This window comes from Myotis daubentonii, chromosome 3, assembly GCF_963259705.1.
Source record: "Myotis daubentonii chromosome 3, mMyoDau2.1, whole genome shotgun sequence".
NCBI lineage: Eukaryota > Metazoa > Chordata > Mammalia > Chiroptera > Vespertilionidae > Myotis > Myotis daubentonii.
The window spans coordinates 3932853-3950281 of NC_081842.1; the positions used below are offsets into that span (position 1 = coordinate 3932853).

A 17429-nucleotide genomic window follows, 5' to 3' on the forward strand; every position below is an offset into this window, starting at 1 on the left:
CCAAGTTGCAGCCCACCCACCACCATCTCTGTGCAAGCCACTGGTTGGGCTAAGTCTCTAGATCTGCAGGCCCAGCCTCTTCTTACCAGATTTAGGGAAGAGAGACTGGTTTTGGCTCCCAGAACATGCCAGTCCATGGTGCATTAACTGAGAAACCAGTCAGAGGGCTGGATGGGGCCTCAGCAGCTGACGAAGGTTGACTCAAGCTGCTTCTAATATTTGGGAGCCAGGTAAACAGGCTTTATAACTCAAGTGGGCCATCCTGGCTGACTAGGGTGCAATGCGACATTTGAGTCACTGTGAGTCGGGCTGGCGTCATCCAGCCCTGGCCATGTGACTCTCCGTGACTATGAACTGTAAAAGCAAAGCTTGGGTACTACTGCAGAACTAGCCCGAGACAGGTATTTTATTATGGAGAGGAGTTATGCAAAGCGCTGAGGTCCCAGAATACCAGCTCCCTCCCACCTAAAAGTCAGTGCTCTCGCTGCTTGAAAGCTCTCTCTGCCTCGCCAATCTTTATATGACTGGCTCTTGGTTTCACCAATCAAATCTCAGCCTCAACTGCCTCTAACTGAGCAGCCTGCTTGACCACTGGATCTAAAGCAGCCACTTTCTAGAAACTGTACTATCTTAATTCTCTGCACAGCACTCATTTCCTTCTTTATTTGCTTGGTCTATTTCCATCTGCCTCTAAAATGTAGGCTCTTTGAGAATCTCATTGCAACATCCCACTACCCAGAGAAATACCCGGTCCGTGTGAGTACTCAATCAATAAATATTTGCATCTTACACATGAATCTGATGGCAAGGACACACAGTAGATGAACCCCTCCCCCCAGCTGGAGTCTGCATTCTGGGCTCTAGAATAAACAGTGAGAAAGACACAATTGCTCCCTGAAAGTGACAACATGAATGACTCTGGAGGGACTTCCTGCTTCTACTGATACTTTTTTGTTAAAACGCCTGCTATATGGTAATGATCAATGTTTTATTTATTCTGTCCCTTAGTAACTAATATTTGAGAACTTTTACAATATTAATGGACCTTAATCTAAGATAAGTTCAACTTACATTTTTCAAAATATTTCAATACTGGGTATTAATAAGAGAGATAATTATGGTCAAAATTATGATGCCAAAACTTGTAATAAATGTTTGATGGTAGTGTATACACAATTCAGTTTTTGGTGCAAGATTCTTTGGCAGTCAGAAAGAACATCTGATTTACTTCGCTAATAGGAATATCTCTTAACGCTGGGATGGCCTCTTCCTGGTATTTCTTCTGCTGCTGATTTTTAGCATAGTTATCTGCAAGAGGACAAAAGGCTCTCATTACCCAATGAGTTCTTCTCCCGTCTTTATGGAGACTCACTACATAATTGACTAGGCTAATGCTTGGATAATGAAAAATACATTTAAATGTCATTAAAAGATTACTTGAATGCTCTCTTTAGAAGCAATGTCCCAATTAGACTAGAAATTAGCAAAGAACTTTTTAAAAAAAATATATACTTTTACTAGAGGTGGTCCCTCAGCCCAGCCTGTGCCCTCTCGCAGTCCAGGCCTAAGCCGGCAGTTGGACATCCCTCTTGTAGTCCAGGACCCCTTGCTCCTTACCACCTGCCTGCTCACTGCTCCTCAGCACGCAGTGGAGGCAGGAGAGGCTCCCCCCACTGCTGCCTCGCTTGCCAGCCATGAGCCCGGCTTCTGGCTGAACAGAGCTCCCCCTGTGGGAGTGCACTGACCACCAGGGAGTGCAGACACTCAATGCAGGAGCTGCCCCCTGGTGGTCAGTGCGCATCATAGCAACCGTTCGTTCTTGTCGTCCCACTGTAATGGTCGTTTAGGTTTTTAGTATATAGATTGATTTCAAAGAGGAAGGGAGAGGGAGAGAGAGAGAGAAACATCAATAATGAAAGAATCATTGATCGGCTGCCTCCTGCATACCCCCTACTGGGGATTGAGCCTGCAACCCGGGCATGTGCCCTTGACCAGAATTGAACCTGGGACCTTTCAGTCTGAAGGTGGTGCTTTATCCACTGACCAAACTGGCTAGGGCTAGCAAAGTACTTTTTTGCATCTCTAACTTGGGTAAGAAAGTAATATTTCATTCATCAGTACAATGATGTGTTAAAGTCCCATTTGCACATTTTTCATAGGAATAGAATCCTATTCAGGCCGAGAAATATATTTAAATCACCTGAAAACTATTAAGTCATTTGGTACAATCATTCATATAAACTTAACACTTTCTCCCTTCTGCACAAATTGTCTGTTTGCCGTGATTCCAGTCAAGAATGCAGGGAATACAGTAGGTTACCAGAAAAGAAGCATCAACCTGTGAACCAGGAGGTCATGATTTGACTCCTGGTCAGGGCACATGCCCAGGTTGTGGGCTCCATCCCCACCCAGTGTGGGGCATGCAGGAGGCAGCCAGTCAATGATTCTCTCTCATCATTGATGTTTCTATCTCACCCCTTACCTTCTTCTCTGAAATTAATAAAAATATATTTTAAAAAAGAAATATAAAAAATTATAACTGCCCTAGCCGGTTTGGCTCAGTGGATAGAGCGCTGGCCTGTGGACTGCAGGGTCCCAGGTTCAATTCCAGTCAAGAGCACATGCCCAGGTTGCAGGCTCAATCCCCAGTGTGGGGCGTGCAGGAGGCAGCCAATCAATGATTCTCTCTCATCACTGATGTTTCTATTTCTCTCTTCCTCTCTGAAATCAATAAAAATATATATTAAAAACAAAAAAAATATAACTGATTTGCAGAATACATTGTACAGGCTCATACACACACAAAAAGGCTTTAAAAATTAAAAAATTATACCTGGAAACTTAAAAAATACTTTACGCTTTAGAATATAAGCAAGCTTAGGAGTCTTCCTATTTTAATCTTTAGATTTGAAAAAAAGAACTTTAAAAAATAAAACTGCAAAAACATGCCATGGCTTGTCTACCCTACTGTGGTCAGGTGTACACAGGGATCCTGAGGACCGCCCCCCCCAAATCCCTCCTCCTGGACAAGCTCTGCATGGGCCTGTGTACACCCCTCCATCAACACTGCCTGTCGAGGATAAAGGAAGTTCCTGCCAGCGGACCTGTCAAGGAACATGTTATAGACTTGTGGTTTTTATGGGCAAATGCACCTGCTGCCTAGTGCTATGAACAGGGTATTCATCAGAACTTACTTCCCACGTAAACCTGCCTCTGGTATAACTCTGCATTATGTCTTCCAAGTTGGTATGCCGAGGTGTCATTTTTGCAGCCTGTTCTTGGTTGCTTTTCTTGATAAAAGCACTAAGAGCCCAGTCCTCCGTCCCCCAGCACATCCCACTGGTATAAATTTACCTGTGACTGTATGAATGGAGTTGAGTGGCGAGGTGCTCATCATGTTTACTCCAAATAGGAGTACATACCCGATTACTATAGTAATGAGGAGGTAGACGGGCAATGCAACTGCCCAGTACCTGCAGATGAGAAAATTCAGTAGGTAACAGACTTCCCCAAAAGCTATTCTTCTTATGAGTCCATCAGTAAGTTAACATAACTTTTAAAATTTAAAGTAAAACAGGTACCTAAAAGACAAACAGTTACGAGGCTGGCCATCTTTTTGTCTGTCTGCTTATGTTCCATGCTCCCATCAGTACTCAACCCCCAGATTCTCTGCCAGGAAGGGCTCCAATATGCCTCTCAATGCAGCTGAGCAAGCTCATCAAGTGACTGCAGGTCTGAACTGGGTGCACTGTTTCTTTAGTCATTTTCTCCTACTGTTTTCCCTTTCTGGAACGTCTAAGAGTTAAGATTTTTTCACCCTGTTATATTTTCCTTATTTTTTTCCATTTGCTGTCTTTTTTCTACTTTCTGGATATTACCTTTGGTTTATCTCTAACCCATCAATTAAAATTTCAATTTTGGCTGTTATATATACACTAGTAGCCTGGTGCACAAATTCACACACACTGAAAGGACATTAATTAGAAGAAATATTTTAATATCGCTGCTTGCCCTTTCTCTATAATAGAAGTGTCAACCAAATTCAAGATCGACAATGACAGATCGAAACACATGCGTGCGATTGGCACCAGCAAGAGTGTTACATGTATTGCACATGCATGAGTCAACTTAGCTTTTTATAGATAAAAAATAAACTTGTTTAGTTAGACCTGCTTTCTGATGTAGCTAAACTTTTTCCAGCCCAGTGAAACACCCCAACTTCTCTTTCAGGCAATTGTCAGCAGCACAGCAGTAAATATCAACACAAAGCAGATTATTATTGTAGATCACGCAGGGCGAACAAAGGGTAAAATATTTAACTGCAGCAGTGTTTGACTATATCTGCGCAGTGAGAAAACCTGAAGTCATTTTCAAGGTCCACCATTTCTTACTTCTTTTCAATCAGGTCAAGTTTCTAAGCTTTCTAAATCTCCATTTTCCGGCTAATGAAAAGAAAATAGGATTCCACAGAGTCTACTATCTACCTACTCCAGGACTTCTGTGAGGATCAAATGAGACGAGGCATGGGAAAACGCTTCACAGACATTTGGTTAAAGTGTAAAATGCTTTCACCTGGCTATAAAGCAAGTTGTATTCCTGGGCTGAAGAAACTGCAAGGAGGCTAGTTGCTAGGGAGAGGAAGCCAGGCGTTGCTAGGTGATGTCATTACCTACCCAGCGCCCACAGCCACCGTTTCTAGGCTGGGCTGAGTTGTGGGCCGCATTTTGCACCATGGGATCTCTGCAATGTCAGCTGCGATTTGGTGGGGTATCGCTCCAGGGTGATGGCGGGGCCTGTGTCCCACTTGGGGGAAGCCAAGTGTTGCTTTCTGGGCGCCAGGTCTGTGGTGCCTTTTCTCTGTAAATGGCCAGTGCGCATCACAGCAGCTCCTGCGTTGAGTGTCTGCCCCCTGGTGGTCAGTGCGCGTCATAGCAACCAGTTGGATGGTCGAACACTTAGCATATTAGCCTTTTATGTATACATAGATATTTCCAAAAACAGTAGTAATTCCTTAAACATTCCTATTCTATTCTTGTTTCATGGTGATTTTCTTCTGTTCCTTCCATTAGCTCCTTTCCTTCAAGTTCCCTTTTTTTCTTTTGTATTTCATTTTAGAGGCTTTTATAAAATGGTAAGTTAAAATGAAAAATGAAGTACTAACAAGGTTATTGGAAGCCCTGTGTGTATGTGGGCCAGGATGGCAAACTGGCGAGTCTCACTGCAGGACCGCCAAATGTCAGAGATTACAGATGCTTTCCCCTAAGCTGGTCAACTTCCTTAGGGAAGCGCCTCCTGTTTTGCTGGGAGGAGCACGGCGGCATAGGCCTGGCAGCCACAAGCCTGGGAGTCTAGTGAGGAAAGGTGCTTGGGGCGTCTTATTACTCAGCAATGCAATGATTTCCATTCTCTTCCCTGTCTTTAGTTGTACATAAGTGAGAGATAAGGTGCCTCATTCGCAGGATCAGACCTAATGTCTTACAGACTCTTACTCAACGTTTCAGAGAGTAAAACTGTCTTCTGTAGGGGAGGGAGGGCCAGTCTCCCTGCCTTAAGGGATGAGGAGGGGATTGGGGGTCTTGTGCGCCTTAAACACTGTTTTCAGCTCAATCCAGAGTGACCACGTTAAAGAGATATCTGTATGTCCAATTTCTAGCCTTTCTGGAATTCTAGGGCACAGCTATTCTTGCTGGCTTCTCTACTTCAGCAATGTGAAAAAGTGGAAACTAAGTCAGTTACCGCTCACCTATGTACAACTCTAAAATTTTGTTGATACTTCTTACTTGCTATCCCATTATTCGTTACCTTAAAAAATATCTTTTTTTCCCTACAGAGTTACTTTAGCAAGGTGTTGGGAGGAAAGGAAGACAAACATGCATTCAACACATCATTTTTAATTGGAGATATATCAATAATGACCTTTAAGAAACTTTACATTTCTATTTGGCTATTTATGGATCTTAAAAGAGTATTTAAGATTTGAGTAGTCTTAACAAAAAATCTGATCCTTCAAAACAGCATTAATGTACTCTTATTTTATTTAAGCAACATATTAAACTTACTTTTGAGGCCAATAGGTCAAGCTTAAGGCGTTCAGCCAAGACTCGGGAACAAAAGCCCACACGAGGTACAGGACTGTAAGGAGGCGAGAAAAGGCCAGTGAGCTTGCATCTCATCTCCCGAGGGTCACATGAAACAAAAAGCTCCCGTCAAGCCTCCCTGATCCACTCAGAAATGAGTGTTCCCTCCTTTCCGTTCTCCTAGCTCAGGGGTCCTCAAACTTTTTAAACAGGGGGCCAGTTCACTGTCCCTCAGACCGTTGGAGGGCCGGACTATAGTTTAAAAAAAAACTATGAACAAATTCCTATGCACACTGCACCTATTTTATTTTGAAGTAAAAAAAACGGGAACAAATACAATATTTGTATTTGCATGTGGCCCACGGGCTGTAGTTTGAGGACCCCTGTCCTAGCTCCTTATTTGCATCACTCTTGTTATCACAATTACCTTATATCTTTTTATTGTGGTAAAAAAGTGACAGGAGCCCAGCTGGTGTGGCTCAGTGGTGGAGTGTTGACCTATGAACCAGAAGGTCATGGTTCGATTCCCGGTGGGAGCACAGTTTCTCTGACAAGAGGGGCTCCAACAGGCCATGAGAGGCAGCAAAGTGAAGTCCACCCGGTGTCTGGGTTCACATTCTAGCTCTATTTTTTTTTTTTAATATGTTTTTTATTGATTCAGAGAGGAAGGGAGAGGGAGAGAGAGATAGAAACATCAGTGATAAGAATCATTGACCGGCTGTCTCCTGAGCCCACAGCCTGGGCATGTGCCCTTGACTGGAATCGAACCTGGGACCCTTCAGTCTTCAGTCCAACGCTCTATCCACTGAGCCACCCCAGGTGGGGCTCTAGCTCTATTTTTTACGGACTGTGTGTCTCAGTATTCTCATCAGTAGAGCTTTTTGTTTCAATAACAACATCCACCCCACAGGACTGTCTTGGGAATGATAAGCACAGAATAAACAGTCACCATTTTTTTACACCTGAAATCTCAAAGAAGTGAAGGAAATGGTCTCAGGCCACACAGCTAATCTGCGGAAGAGCCCAGCTTTGAACCCAAGTTATAACCTCACTCCATCGACTTCTCCACCCAACTGATGCAGTTAAGGTTCACACCCCCCACCTTCCTCGTGCCCACAAAATTCCAAAAAGTTGGATTATGAGTACCCCAAATTCTCTCCCTCTTGTCCCCTCGTATTTCTCAACTCCTTCTGGGGAGAGATGTGGGGCCTGGTGTGTGGCTCTGTGAGCACCGGTTTCTCTTACCTGTGCAATGGGATCTCACAGGGATTGAGGGAGCCCCAGGATAGAAACGCACCCGACTCCTCCAGCCTCATTCATTCCCTTCACTCCCCAGCTGCCACAGCAGCACAGGAGCCAGGGCCTTCCCACTTCCCTCCTCCTCGTGGCTGGGAAGAAGGCGAACTGATTTCTGTTCCCTGTCTCTCCCTGGGCTCCCATGGCACGCGCCACGCTGAGTGTTAAGTGTAGATGTACTTGTCTTGTCCACCAGAACATGACCACAGGCCCCAGGTTCTATCCACTGGGCGATCCTCCCTGGTGCCGTATGAACAGCGCTTGAGATTAAACCTTTCAGGCTACTACCTGGCTCACAGAACCCTCTGAACCAACATGAGTCCCCTTCAGGTTTTCTTAAAAAGAGGCATAGGTAGGAAGAACCACAGTTCGTGTGCGCACTCTAATAACAAAGGCAGTCATTTCCTTGACCTTGAACACCAGAGCAAGGCCGTGGCCATCCATCGGGAAAGTACTTACTGAAGCCAAATTGGGAGCTTAAGAAAAGAACAAAGCCATAAATCGCTCTTTCTGGCAACGGCGACGGTGAATTTTCCACCATTTTCCCTTGGAGACAATCTGTGGGAAGGAAACACAGTCACCATCAGGGATGTGCTCCCCGCACTGGGCTGTCATAACCTCATCGCTCAGCCACGGGCCACGGGCGCAGCCGCTGCAGCGTGTTTTCCTTCCAGCCTAAACCACTGCGAACGGCTGTCCTGCGCACACCCCCCCAACACACGCCCGCTTGCACGCGCGTTCACCAGCACCCACGCCTGACCTGCACGCGCACAGCGGCTGCCAGACCTCGCGTGCACACGCGCACACTCGCCAGCACGCGCACAGCCTGCGGAGGAGCTCGGGGCCGGGGGACGGAGGGGGGGGGGGGCGACGGGGAGTATTTGAAGGCCCCCCTGCAATCTGCAGGCTTCGCCTCTCTGCGGAGAGGGAAGAGCTGGGCAGGGCGCGGCCTCCCCGGGTCCGGGCCGCGGCACCCAGGTCCCAGCACCTGACCTCGTGGGTGTGGGGGGAGGTTGGCTACTGTTCCACGTATGAGGTCAAGGTGGTCCTCGACCTGGGCTCCTTCCGGCGCCCACTCAGGCCCCTCCCAACAGCGCGGCCAGTCAGCGAGGAGTCCCCTGCGCAAGCGCCGGCCCGGCAGCCGCAACGGCGAGAGAGGAGAAGCCGAGCGAGGAGCCGAGGGGCGACGGCGCCTCCCGTCCGGGCGCAGGCGCACCGCGAGCCTGGTCCGGCCGGAGCTCGAGAGCGCGGGGTCCCGCGGGATCGCTCGCCCGCCGCCGCCGCGGAGGAGGGGGCGGGGCGGAGCGACTGCGCATGTGCGCTGCCGCCCACGTGACGCGCTGCCGCCCGCGCCGCTGCCAGCTGCCGCTCGCGCTGGCTGACGTGGAGGGCCGCAGGCGGCAGCGGTGGCGTCGGCGGCCCGCGACCGAGGCTTGCGGTCGGCGGGCCCGGGTGAGTGCACCGCTGGCGCGCGGCAGGGCTCCTGGATGTGCCACCGTGTCGCACAGAAGCCGAGATGCCCGGGAAGAGCGGCCCGCCAGGTCCTCTCCGTGGGTGTGTGGTGAGTGTGGGTGTGTGCGCGTCGCTCGCTGGGGTGCCCGCGGCGTGTTTGCGTGGGATGGGGTGCGTGGGCTGGGATGCCGGTGCGCTGGGGGTGTGGCCGCCTTTGTCGGCCCGAGTGGGTGTGTCCCTTTTGTCTGGTGTCCCCCTTCTGCCAGCGTGGGCCCCTCGGGCATCTGTGCGAGGGTGGGAGTGGCCCCCGTGTGTGCGCATCCCCTGGCCGCCCGCGCACCCTCGTCTTGAGGGCGACACCGCTGCTCGGCGAGGGGTCCTCCGGCCGCAGCGCGCAGGCACGCGCCCGTGGCTCGCCTCCAGCCCTTTGGGGTCCGGGCGGGATCTTCCCAGCGACGGCGCGGGCGCCCCCGGCCGGTTGGGTGACCCCACTTGGTGTTACTGCCCCTCTCGGGGGGTGCGCGACCCCCGCCTGCAGCATCCCTCGCCCGGGCGTGCGTCCTCGCGTGTCCCCGTGCGCGGCGTGCGCCTGGGCCCTGTGGAGTGCGTGGCCAGTGTGCGGTGTGCGGGAACGTTCGTGCACGCCTCGTCCTCCGTGTTTTGTGTTTCCCGTGTCTGCGCCACCTGTTTTCCAGTTGGGGCGGGCCCCTCCCGTCCCCTGAGCCCTCCCCTCTCTGACGCCTCTGCGGAGCCTCCCCCACCCCCGGAGCTAACGGGGCGGGGGGACTGCTGCGTCCCGCCAGCTGCTGCGTGTTGCTGACGGCATCTCCCGCGTCGAGCCCGCCCATTCACTAGGGGGGCCCGCGCCCCAGAATGAAGCGGAGGCGTAGGTGGGTTCCGGCGCTACCAGGCGTGCCTTTTCCGGAGGCGCCCTACACCCCCAGAGCCCTGCTTGGATTGCAGGCTTTTTCCAATATTTGCAAAATCAATAACATCTAGCGGGCCCTGGCGGTCTCGCTAATACTGAACGGCTCACGCAGTGTTCGATGCCGTTCACGTAAATTCGCTTTCTCCATTCTGCCCGACATCCTGGCGAGGGCAACCAGGTAGACGTTTTAAGATTGTACTCCTTCTCCTCCTCTGGGAGCAGTTTTCTCATTGTTCCAGCTCTAGCTAGGACTTTATTATTATTATTCCAAGAAATTGGCATTTTTATTCGAAGGGAAATGGGATTTATTATCAGGATATGCAGAGAAAGAAACTTAAAATCCGTTAGGGACCCAACTACTCCTCTTGTGCAAAGAAAGGTGCCTGCTCTCTGCTCTAGGGCTGCGTTTTGGTGTTCATTTGCTTGATTGTCTTACTCTTGCCTAATTTTCCTTTTTAATTTCTGATATACTTCATATATGCAATACTAAGGGAGGGTGTCTAACCAATCCTTGACTCAGATTTACAGATGTAATAATTTTGCCAAATTTACTTTAGATTTGTTTTTTTAAAGAACTAAAATTGTAGGTATTGGAGATGGTCTCGTTTCCTCCCCTTCCTTCCGTAGAGGTAGCCACCATGTTTAGGTTTGTGAATATCATTCCCTTGCATAGTATTTTACCAGTATACTTGGATCACGGTGAATCCATAAGCAATAATATAGTGTGCTTTTAAACTTTAATGGTATGAAGAAAATGTATCTTTTTGCAACTTGCTTTCTTACAATCAGCATTACCTTTTGATATTTATAAAAAAATAAATTGGAAATTTGAGTTATCTTTGGTTCGTTCATTTTAATTGCTGGTATAGAAAACCATTGTATGAATATACCATTATTTATCCATTTCTCTGTTGATGGACTTTGAGGTTGTTTCTGGTTTTTTACTCTTAAAAACAAACCCACAATAAACATCTTTGTGCTTGTATGCTTGTGCACACATTTGGAAATTTCTCCGGGAAATACACCTAGTCCTTGGTAGTAATATGTGCATTTTCAACTTAACCAAAAATCACAGAAGCTCTCAAAATGGTGGTTCTAATTGTGACTCTCACTGGTATTGAGTGAGGGTGCTCATTTTCTCTCATCCTTGCTAACTTTTATTTACATTTCTGCCTTCTCTTTAATGACCAGCTACCTTATAACTTTAGCTTGCGGCTAAATTTGGCTTCTGCTCTAGCCGGGTTTATCTCAAGCAACTAACTGGCTCAGTCTTTATCTAACTTGATCCTCATAAGATTAATTGCAATAAACATTTATTTTGTACCTAATGTATGTCAGTTCCTATGGTTGATATAAAGGTAATAATTTCCATCATGTACCTCTCTAGTGGCAGATGAGATGATTTAACTACTTTTTTTCATATGATGAATTGTTTTTAAAAATCTTTTTTCTTTATTTAATGTAATATTTGATACATTCAGAATATATATAACCTACTTGTGAAGCAAAATAATAAAATGAACACATAGATCCACCACTCATTCCAAAAACAAACAAACAAACACACACACAAAATAACCTGTATTGAATGTGCTCACCTCCAGAGTGACTTATCTTCTGAATTGTGTCATTCATTGCTTCTTAAAAAATAATTTTATCAGATATGTATACATCCGTTAACAATGTATGGTATCTGTTGTTTTTGAGTTTTTTAAAAAAGGAATACTGGATACAGTTTTTCTTGGACTTGCTTATTTCTCTCAAAACAAGTATAGATTTAAATTGTCATTTTTCTTTGCTGTGTAATATTCCATGGGCGAATATAACACAGTGTATGCATTCTTTGGTTGATGGGCATTTTGGTTCTAGGTTTTGCTATTAATGAAGGTTCTTGTACATATATTCTAGGACACAGTTGCAAGAATTTCTCTAATTTTCTCACTGGGTATATGCCGCCCAGGGAATGATGATGATTTTCTAGGGAGGACTTGGGCACAAGTGATGTTTATGAATCAACTTATAGGTCAGGTTTCATATGTACTTCCTGAAATTGGTAATGCCTAAGGCTTATCACAGTGGCCTCCTTCTGGTTCTGGTTTCCCCCCTTTTTTTTCACAGTTCCACTCACCCCCATGGAATCTGCCTAGAGCATTACCCCAAGTGGGAAAACTACACAGAAAAAAGGGATAATTTAAAATACAGTGTTTAGTGTTAGGGAAAGCCTCTTTCAGAGCAGGCACTTCCCATCTCCTTAGGAGCTGCATTCCAAAAAATTTTAACTTTTTATGTGTAATTGTCACTGTATATAGTTAGTATTTTTATTAACTTTGCTGCAGTAATTATAATACAGTTTAAACCAGTGATATTTCACTTTTATTTTAAAATGTCACTGATATTCCAGAAGTTCATTTAAATTTAGGCAAAAAATTTTCATTGTCTTCTTAAACTATGAAGAGTATGTAATTTTTAAAGGCATTTTGATGGTTTGTGAATAAAAAAGGGGTGGACACCACTGTGATAAGCTATCTGGTAGAAGTGGAATTGTGGGTTATGGGTCATGAATATCGGACTTTACAAAGTGATACCAAATTGTTTTCTGAAGTGGTTGTATTACCTTATACTTTGGCCAGCAGTTTGTCAAATTATATACTTTGACTAGCAGTGTGTAAGAGTTCTAGTTGATCTATATCACACTTGTTATCATCAGACTTCTTAATATTTGCCAATCAAATGGGTATGAAGTGATGTATCATTGTGGTTTTAATTTGTAATTCTTTGATTATTAGTGAGTTTTCTTTTCATGTTTACAAACCTTCTGTTTTCCTGTTGTGAAATACCTGGCATATTTTTTACCCATTTTTCTATTGGGTTGACTTTTAAAAACTAATAAACTGTAACACCGGTCCTTTATTGATTATATGCACTGTAAATACCTTCTGTGACCTATCTTTTAACTCTTGATGTTTTTGTTTTGGTGAACAGAAGTTCTTAGTTTTAATGTAGTCTAATTGGAAACTTTCCATTAGCCCTGGGATTGTAGAGACATTCTCCTGTGTTCCTTTCTAGAAGTTTTAAAATGATGCCTTTCACATTTAACTTCATAACCCATCTGTATTGATTTTTGTGTATGGTGTGAGGCAGTAATGCTCATTTCACCCCCCCCCAAGTGGCTACAGTTGTCCTCTGATCATCTATTGAAATGATTCTCTGTTCACCAGTGATCCCTGAACCACCTCCTTTTCATGTTTACTCTCTATATGCATGGCTTTGTTTCTGGCTAACCTTTCTGTGCCACTTGTCCGCTTGTCCATGTCTGTGTTGATACCACTGTCTTAATTTCTAATGCTATAGCGTAACCAGAAATCTTGATAATTGAGGGCGGGGCAGGGGGTGGGGCTTGAGTCTCAGCTGTTGGATCTTTGTTCTTGTTTTAAGAATCAGTTTGTCACCTGACATGAAACATTCTTTGGGAATGAATTGGAATTGATTAAATAAGTTCGGGGGAGAATTGAAATCTTTAAGATTTTGAACCTTCCTGTCTGAGAACGTGGTATTTCTATGTATTTAGGTTTTAAATGTCTTTTAATAGAGTTTTGTAATTTTCTCCATACACATCTAACAGTTGTTTTTTTAAAAATATATTTTATTGATTTTTTACAGAGAGGAAGGGAGAGGGATAGAGAGTTAGAAACATCGATGAGAGAGAAGCATCAATCAGCTGCCTCCTGCACACCCCCTACTGGGGATGTGGCCAGCAACCAAGGTACATGCCCCTGACCAGAATCGAACCTGGGACCCTTGAGTCCGCAGGCCGACGCTCTATCCACTGAGCAAAACCGGTCAGGGCACATCTAACAGTTTTTAAATGTTGATTTCGATGTTTCTAGTAGGTTTGTTTGCTATTATAAACTTGTTTTTTTTAAGATTCTAGTTTCTGTTTATTGTTGGTAAATGGAGAGTTAATGGATTTTAAAATATTGATCTTTAGTCATCTATTTGTTTCTAATATTTTCTGTAATTCTTTTGGGTTTCTATATGGATAATTATATCATTTACAAATAGTGACTCTGAGTTCTTTCAATTTTCCCTTTTGTTTTTCTTGTCTTAATATGCTGGCATGCTTTTAGATCTATGTTTAGTGGAAGTGATTATGGTTGTTCATTAGAAGTGATTATAGTGGACATAAAAGTCTTGTTCCTGACTTTTAAGGGAATGCTTCTCCATTAAAAACAATGTTATGAATTTTTGTAGATACTCTTTAAGTTAGGGAAGTCTTTGGGATTTTGTCACATGCTTTTCTGCATCTGCTGAGAATATCTTGAGTTTTTTCTCCTTTAATGTGTTACATGTAATGGATTCCACTTAACACATTTTAAAATTCTTAATTCTTACATTCCTTCCTGAGATAAACCCAAATTGTTGTTGGTGAATTGTCTTTTTGCAAACTACTAGATAGAGCTTGCTAACACTTTACTTGGGATTTTTGTATTTGCCTTATGAATGAAATCACCTGCCATTGTTCTTTATTGACTGTCTAGTCTGACTTTGATATTAAGGTTACACATGCCTTATACCAGTTAGGGAGTAGGTCTTTTTCTCTTTCCTGAGCCAGTTTGAATGGAGTGATTTGTCTCTTGAAAGTTTAGCGGAATTTAACTGTCAGAGCGAATGTTTTCTTTGCGAAAGAATTGCAGATGTTAATAATTTAGTAGAAATTAGCAGTTGAAATTAGGTGTTTCCTTTAGTCAGTTTAGTAAGTTTTAGAAATTTGACCTTTCAACAAAAATTTCAAGTTTATTGGCATCAAGTTCATGTTACTGTCTTAAATCTATTTTATCTGTGATTGTGTTCCCTTATTGTGATTGTTATTTGTGTGCGACTACTCTTTTTTTTTCTTGATTAGTCTTGCAAAAACTAATTAATCAAGTAGATTAATTAATTTGATTAATCTTGGCAGAGGAATAATTTTTGGCCTAAGTAGTCCTTTCTATTATATTTTTGTTTTTTTAGTTCATTGATATCTTTTCTTATTTATTTATTTTCTTCCTTTGGGTTTATTTTTACATTATTTTTTAACTTAAATTGCATGCTTATTAATTTTTAGTTATTCCTTTTTCCCAGTATAAGCATATAAAGCCATAAACTTCTTCAAAGGTCATTTTTGCTTTATCTAACATGATTTAATTTATAGTGTTTTAATTAACTTTCAAATATAAGCATTTTTTAGATGTTCATTTTGAATTCTTCTTTGACTTACATGTTTTTAAATTTTCAAACTTATTTACATTAACATTTTTTCTTTTTACTCATTTCTTAATTGTTGTTAGAGAACATAATGTGCATTTTGTCTTAAAAAATTGTTTGCCCTTGCTTTATGGTCTTGTACATAGTGAATTTTATTCTGTGTGTACCTGTGAAGAGTATGTGTACTAATTGTTATGTATCCACTTGGTCAAGCTGGTAAATTGTGTTGTTCAGACTGTCTGTTAATTTTTGTTTGTTTGACCTAATTGAGAGAGATGTGTTGCAGTGTCCACTATTCTAATAGACTTCTTGTAGTCCTAACACTTTTTCTTTTTCTGTATTTTGAGGCTATTTGATGAGATACATGCAAGCTTATTACTTTCCTAGTGGAAATATGTTGTGATCCTCTCCATGCCTAATGTTTTGTCTATCCCACCTTTCTTTTGGTAATAATTTACAGAATATTCTTTTACTTTGTTTCACTGTCACTTTAAAAAATATCTTTATAGTTTATGTTTCTCTTATAAAGAAAATAGTTCTGGATTTCTCTTTTAATTCACTGAGACTATGTCTTTGCTATTTTCTAAGAAGTTCGTTCAATCTCTTGGTGTCAACTCTGGGATATCTTGGTTAAATCCAGTTTTTATCTAAAATTACTTTTATTTACCCTTGTTCCTGAGAGATAATTTTGAGGCATATACACTTCTAGATTGATAGTTTATTTTCTGTCTGCATCGTGAAGATGTTTTACATGCAAGTTCTGCTGCCAGTTTTGCTTATTAAGCTTTGAAGAAAATATTCTTTTTCTTTTGGCTACATTGGATTTTCTGTCTTTGATGTTATGACCTTTCACTTATAAGTCTAGATGGAGATTACTCTTTATTTATCCTCGTTTATGTACCCATGTTTTCTGATTCTGAACTTTGTCTTTCATGGGGTGTAGAATATTCTGAGGCATGTGTTCTGGAAATTTAACTGAATATATATGTATCAGAGTGTATGCAGATCACTTACTTTTTATCTTTCATATTTTTATTTCCTTGTTTCTTTTTCCAGAATATACAATGCTGGGTAATTTCACCAGGCACATCTTCCAGATCATTAATTTTTTCTTCAACTGTGTCTAATCTTCTCTTTAACTCATCCATTTTTTTCTCTTACTTTTAACAACTATATTTTAAGTTTCTAAAAGTTTCACTTAGTTCTTTGTAAGATATACCCAGTCTTTTATTTTTTCCTTTGGTCTAATGTTTCTTGTTCAGTTTTTTGAATCCATACATATTCTGTAGACTGTATTGGCAATCCCAGTGTCTGATGTACTTAGGAGGTCTAAATTTGTTGCTTATTTTTTTTTCTGCTGTGTTCCCTCATGGTGGACTGTAACTTTCTGCATTTAGTGATTTTCGATTATGAACTCCTAGCTGATCTTTCTCTGGGATTCTTGAGAGTCTGGTTGGGGGGTGCTTTTCTTCTGATAGGATTTATATATCAGCTTTGACTGGCGTTGAGGAGTTTTCGTGGGACCACTTTTCGGTTCCCTCACTTTGTTTCTGGTCCAGAGCTCAGTGTCCTGATCCAACTACTGTTCTTGGCATTACTATATGTAGCTCTGACTGCCAGGTTTAGTTCTAGCAAGAGGGTTTTGTTTTTTGCAGGGTAAGGGTGGCTTTGAATATTCCCTATTTCTATGAACTCAGCAAAATAAAAATATTTAAAAACTAGGACCCACTTTTTTTGTAGTGATAGAGCCAATAAGTCAGTTACTTTAATATTTAATTTTATTCAAATATTTTAGTTTGTACTAGAAAAATATTCTGTCATACCAAACTTAAGATTTCTTGGTGATATCAAAATTTCTATTAAAACATGTTTATATTGAAGTTATTCTTTAAAAATATTAAATAAATTACAGTACAGGTGGTAGGTGATTTGGCAAAGTTTTCTACTTTGGGGAATGTGAATAAAAATTTGGGAAACAGTCTAGGGAATCAAGATGGGTAGGGCACAGTTTACCCTCTGGGCCCATAGTGAATCTACAGAGATAAATCTGTGATGACCAAACTGTGAAAACTGCTGTCAGAAGATATGGGCAGTGTACTCCAGGATTCCAGAGAAGAGGTACAGCAATAAACTTGGTGGTAGCAAGAAGATCAGGAAAGGCTTCCTGGAATTTAGTATTAAGGACTGGGAGGCACTGGGTGGGCAGCATAAGGTTTGTTTAGGAATACAGGTAGTTGCTGAGTATGATTGGCTTGTAAGGTGAGTGTCATGCAGTGAGTGGAGACAAAAGCAGGAACAGGATCACAGAAAACCTTCTATGCTACATTAGTGAGTTTGGACTTTATTCTGAAGATGAAGAGAAGCTGTTGAATGGTGTTATGATCAGAATTTTAGAGGATGCCAAGATTGCAGGCATGTCACCAGTTAGGAGA

The 17429-nt window shown here is 42.9% G+C and overlaps 2 protein-coding genes across 8 annotated transcripts in view; one reads left to right on the forward strand and one right to left on the reverse strand.

Annotated features, from left to right (window-relative positions):
- Nucleotides 1-969: 969 nt before the first annotated feature.
- Nucleotides 970-9493, reverse strand: PIGP (phosphatidylinositol glycan anchor biosynthesis class P). Of its 3 annotated transcripts, XM_059686445.1 has the most exons (5): nucleotides 8405-8542; nucleotides 7833-7929; nucleotides 6060-6132; nucleotides 3355-3473; nucleotides 970-1308 (listed from the first exon to the last, which is right to left on the reverse strand). In XM_059686445.1, exons 2-5 carry the CDS (start codon nucleotides 7912-7914, stop codon nucleotides 1178-1180), a joined length of 405 nt encoding a protein of 134 aa, XP_059542428.1. In that variant the 5' UTR covers nucleotides 7915-7929; nucleotides 8405-8542; the 3' UTR covers nucleotides 970-1177. The 3 variants fall into 3 exon arrangements, 2 of the variants coding, with proteins under 2 accessions (XP_059542428.1, XP_059542427.1); XM_059686444.1 differs by lacking the exon at nucleotides 8405-8542 and having other exon boundaries at nucleotides 7833-7931; XR_009451740.1 differs by lacking the exon at nucleotides 6060-6132 and having other exon boundaries at nucleotides 1288-1308; nucleotides 8405-9493.
- Nucleotides 8795-17429, forward strand: part of TTC3 (tetratricopeptide repeat domain 3) — a 103980-nt gene continuing 95345 nt past the window's right edge. For 3 of the 5 annotated variants that reach the window (XM_059686425.1, XM_059686426.1, XM_059686427.1), the window contains exon 1: nucleotides 8800-8934. The gene's annotated coding sequence lies outside the window, so the exon portion shown is untranslated. Of the gene's footprint in view, nucleotides 8935-17429 lie in introns of all 5 variants that reach the window. The other 2 variants (XM_059686431.1, XM_059686436.1) reach the window with 1 other exon arrangement.

Excerpts from the sequence above, each read along its gene's own strand:
- PIGP (XM_059686445.1), bottom strand. The coding sequence starts at position 7,914 with ATGGTGGAAAATTCACCGTCGCCGTTGCCAGAAAGAGCGATTTATGGC. Across the intron at positions 6,133-7,832 it reads AAGCTCCCAATTTGGCTTCA|TCCTGTACCTCGTGTGGGCT; the intron begins GTAAGTACTTTC and ends GCCTCCTTACAG. Across the intron at positions 3,474-6,059 it reads TTGACCTATTGGCCTCAAAA|GTACTGGGCAGTTGCATTGC; the intron begins GTAAGTTTAATA and ends TCTCATCTGCAG.